Raw genomic sequence first — 5,000 nt, 5'->3', positions numbered from 1 at the left:
GGACTCTTACTACAGCTGGCTTTACAAGGGGACTGATAGTTGCTATGACCGCTACAATGGCTACGATCACCACGACTACAGGAGTGGTTTTGAGGACCTTTAAGGACCTTGGACAGTAATGCAGCTGTCTTTACGGGGCTACCCATGAGGACAGGCTGAGTGATGCCCTCAATACAAACACCCACAGGAATGGGGAACACCCAGGCCCAGGCCCACACTCAAAGGAGGCCGTAGGCAGGCTGGAGCTGGTCGGCTTGGCTGGATGGGTGGCAGGCTGGTTGGTTTGGATGTTCTAGCGTCTGCTTGAGAGATGAGACTGTGGAGCTGTCTGTGTTGAATTAGGCCGTGTAGTCAGTGGTAGTTAAACACATTGTGCTGGATAAATGGACTGCTGTAAAGTTTTTAAAAGAAGGAAACTCCTTACGCACAAACTCCCCCCACCCCCCACCCACCCCAAATAGGAGGCTGTTTTATCTCTGCCTGACTATTTATGAGCAACTTCCCAGTGGTTTTTATATGTGTTTGTTTGGGGTTACGTGTGTGTGTGTGCGTGTGTGCGTGTGTGTGTGTGTGTGTGTGTGTGTGTGTGTGTGTGTGTGTGTGTGTGTGTGTGTGTGTGTGTGTGTGTGTGTGTGTGTGTGTGTGTGTGTGTGTGTGTGTGTGTGTGTGTGTGTGTGTGTGTGTGTGTGTGTGTGTGTGTGTGTGTGTGTGTGTGTGTGTGTGTGTGTGTGTGCACATGTGAGCGTGTGTGGGTGTGTTTTGTGTGTGTGTGTTCTTGAGAGAATAAGGTAGCAAAGAAGGTTAAGAAAGAGTAGTGTGTGCCTTAGACAATATAAGTGGACTTGATGGCAGTAAGGCGATACAGCCTATAGTTTTATAGATGTTTAGGTCAGTTCAGGACAGTATAGCTCTGCCACAAAGGTGTCCTTCACCTGGCTGGTCCTGTGTGTGTGTGTGTGTGTGTGTGTGTGTGTGTGTGTGTGTGTGAATGACTTGAGAAGGAGGAACACTGCTGCATCAGCACTCAATAGACACGGGAAACAACATGCATGCTTACTATGAATCTCCCATGAAGTAACCAGAGACAGCACTGTCACTGTCACACATATACACAATACACTCACATGGGCAGACACACGCACACACACCAAACACACACACACACACATATACAGAAAAACATATGGTAGTAACATCCCACACAGCCTGGTTTCTGTGAGCATTTTTAACACTTTTTAACATCATTCCTCAACTCTTCATCGCTGAATAATATGATTACCTCTCATCTATCTCCATGAGTCACCAAGCCAAAATGGTCATATTACACAATCTATGTGTGAATGTTAAAGATTAGTGATTTATGGTGGCGTAACTAGATATTGTTGTGGTATGGAGATAATGGGTACAAGCTGAGAGAAAAATATGGCGGGGCGCGTCTATAACCTGCCTGGCGTGACACAGCTTGGACGTCTTAGGCCTTGGCCAGTCTTGAAACGAAACTTCTGAAACGCTGCAGCCCGTGTGCGTCTGGAGCCTTGCGTTTCCCCTGCTCGTCCTCTCTGCGCCTCCCCTAATACGGTTTCGTGTCAGGGTGCTGATGAAGGCTTTTTCAGAGCCGCTTTTCAGCAGCAGTCACAGGGTGTTGTATGTGATGCACAGGCACTGGTGCGGTGTCTGTACTGAATTTAAAGACAGAGAAGACTGTGTGTGTGTGTGTCTGTGTGTGTGTGTGTCTGTGTGTGTGTGTGTGTGTGTGTGTGTGTGTGTGTGTGTGTGTGTGTGCATGCATGTGTGTCCATTTATATGTGTGTTTGTGTGCAAGTGTGTCTTTTCCTATGTGTGTGTGTGTGTGTGTGTGTGTGTGTGCGTAAGTGTGTCAATTTATATATATATATATATATATATATATACAGTATGTGTGTGTGTGCACGTGTTTGTCCATTTATATGCGTGTGAGCATATCTTCAGATAACATTTGTTGTATAACGAGTACAGTACCGATGCACTAACTCAGTATAAAGCACACAGCAGCTAAAGGCTTCCTCAGACACAGCGTACCCACTGCTATAGTCTCGTCAGAGCTGTCTTTGTTGGGATGTCTGTGGGGATGAAGTGTCCAGGCAGGGGTGGTGTTGTTTGTCTGCACAGACAGTGAACCAGGCCAAACATGTGCATTTCAGCATGCTGTTCTCATTTGATCTGAATGGAAAGCATGTGAGCAAATATGCATGTTTTTCATGGAAGACAGTCGAATGCCAATGTGTGCCTTGGGTTTGGCTCCTCTCGCTCAACGGACTGTCAAATCATCCCGAGCGCTCAAAACAAGAGCGGCCAACCAGCAATTTAGGAAACAATGTCAAAATGTCTTCTAATAATCACTTTCGCTTGCCCACTACAAGCCGACTACATGGCCAAGTCCTGTGTGGAAATTTCACAAATATACAGTGAGTGCAGATCACATTGCTGTAATGTCTTTTGGAAAGGAGAGTGATTATTGTCGTGTAGGACAAAGCACACAGTTTCTGCGCAGTGCACCAATAGTCTTTTGTCCTGTAATGATGATGTCTGTAAAAAAAAATGAAAATCACCATGTAAATGATCCGGCCAGGGCCAGCTACTGAAGTGTGTGTCAGCCAATTCTCCAGCACACATGCGGGTAGAGGAAGCACACACACATACACACACACACAGCACACACGGGCAGAGGAAGAATATGCTGAAGCAGCTTTAATTACTGGGCATACTTCCCCCCTTAGTCCTATTGTTCAACTCCTGTGCCGCCCCCCAAATACTCAACCCCCCCCCCCCCCCACTCCTACACCACTACACTGCCCCAGCTTGCCCCTGCATCACCCCCACCCACCCACCCCAAAACCCTGAGCGTCGGCTATGTAACTGATAGTCCCTCATTCCTCTTCATGTCGCTGGCCTGGCTCTAATGGTTCCTCATGCCCACTTAGTGGTCTGGTGGTCAGGGTGTGGGAGGCCATTGTGGTTGGGTTGCCCCCCTCGACCCTGTTGGCTGCTCCGCTCTTCGGCTCTGCCGTCTGCTGGGAAAAGGCCAGCGCAGAAAAAAAGGGTCTCAGCGCTGTCTGCCAGGGTCACCTGAGGTAAAGGGTGGGCCGATGCTCACTGGTGGTGCTTATGCACACACACACACACACACACAGACACACACACAGACACAGACACAGACACAGACACAGACACAGACACAGACACAGACACAGACACAGACACAGACACAGACACAGACACAGACACAGACACAGACACAGACACACAGACACACAGACACACAGACACAAAGACACAAAGACACACAGACACACAGACACTAACACACACACACACACACACACACACACACACACACACACACACACACACACAGACATACACACACACACACACACAAACACAGACACACACACACACACACACACACACACACACACTCTTATAAACACGCACACACACACACACTCATAAACACACGCACACAGATGCCTGGCAGACCTGGACGTACCTCAATGGTATTGGCTCAGAAGAATGCAGCACTTACTCCTGGTGCTACTCCTTTGAGCAGTGGAGACTAAAAGAGGGAGAGAGAGAGAGAGAGCTTTTGCTTGCATGTAACCATTTGGCCAGTGTGGAGCTGCCAACATTCTTTCAGGCTGGTATGCTAACCGCGTACTGTTCTGTTTAGATCAAAACAAGTAATGGCATCTGAGGGTTGGCGCAGTAGAGTCTCTGGCCGTTAGGGGTTATCTCTGCCTTGCTACAGACAGGCGGCATTCTTCCGAGCTTATTTAACTCTTAACAGAGCTCTGTCACAATACATATCACACATGCAATGATAACTATGTACTTATGTAGTAATTCAGGAACAAATGAGTCATACTAGTGGCATGTCTTGTTTTGACTTGGTTGGTTGTTTTTACCAAAATCAAGGGTAAACCCAAAGATGGTGGGAATTTGTTTTGGGATCTACATACATTTCTGTGAGGACAATTTAATTAGACTCAATTCAGTCCTATCCTATTCAGTTCACTTCACGGCAATACAGTATCAGTTTATATCAATTTGATTCCAATCCATTCATTTTAATTTGATACAAACTAATCAAGTTTAATGGAACTCGTCACCGTATCTGAATGACTTTCATCAAATGACTCATATTCAGCACCTTCAGTTTTTTCCCTCATGTACAGGCCTGTGTCGATTGAAATGGAACAGAACTGAATGTACTCTCTGATCATCTAGTCTTTGTTTTTGCGTGTTTAAACACAGGCAGGTCCTACATTCACCGTAACCTTCTGCTCTTTGTCTTGCTGTCCGTGCAGGCAGGTCCTACATACACCGTAACCTTCTGGTGTTTGTCTTGCTGTCCGTGCAGGCAGGTCCTACATTCACCGTAACTTTCTGCTCTTTGTCTTGCTGTCCGTGCAGGCGGGTCCCACGGTGACTATAACGTGCGCCGATGGGAAGTGGAACAAGCAGGTGTCATGTGAGCCGGTGGACTGTGGCCTGCCGGACAAGTACCACGTCCACCCGGCCATCTTCAACTTCCCCGACGGCACCACCTACGGCAAGAAGACCACCTTCCAGTGCAAGGAGCCCGCCCAGCTAGTGGGTGAGTGACAACACACACTGCATCGCATTCACACAAACACACACGGCACAACGTGATGCCTTCCCTAGAACAACAAGTTAAAAAACACAATAGGAAGGAAGTCCGTTTACATCTCTGTCTTCTATTGCGAGTTTGGAATCCATGATAGGCGTTTGGTGGAGCCACTGTGTAATCGCCTCTGTGCTTGTCAATCATCTTCCAGGCACCAATAACACACTGACGTGCATGGAGGACGGGCTCTGGTCCTTCCCAGAAGCCCTGTGTGAGCTGCGCTGCCCTGCTCCTCCTGCCGTGCCCAACGCCGTGCTGCAGACCAAACGGTGCAACGACACGGGTCTCAAAGTGGGCTCTCTCTGCAAGTACA

The 5,000-nt window shown here is 47.9% G+C and overlaps 1 protein-coding gene across 1 annotated transcript in view; it reads left to right on the top strand.

The window, feature by feature from the left end:
• Nucleotides 1–5,000, top strand: part of pappaa (pregnancy-associated plasma protein A, pappalysin 1a) — a gene marked incomplete at both ends in the record, with an annotated part of 103,324 nt that overhangs the window by 75,732 nt on the left and 22,592 nt on the right. Inside the window, 2 exons of the mRNA XM_080847303.1 lie at nucleotides 4,453–4,636; nucleotides 4,839–5,000. The exon at nucleotides 4,839–5,000 is cut by the window's right edge and continues 40 nt beyond it. Coding sequence (XP_080703429.1) covers nucleotides 4,453–4,636; nucleotides 4,839–5,000 — 346 coding nt within the window. The remainder of the gene's footprint in view (nucleotides 1–4,452; nucleotides 4,637–4,838) is intronic.

The sequence above is a fragment of the Sprattus sprattus genome (genome assembly GCF_963457725.1).
Source record: "Sprattus sprattus genome assembly, chromosome: 11".
NCBI lineage: Eukaryota > Metazoa > Chordata > Actinopteri > Clupeiformes > Clupeidae > Sprattus > Sprattus sprattus.
Note: the sequence above shows the minus strand (reverse complement) of the source record. Positions and strands in the feature narration are given on the sequence as shown.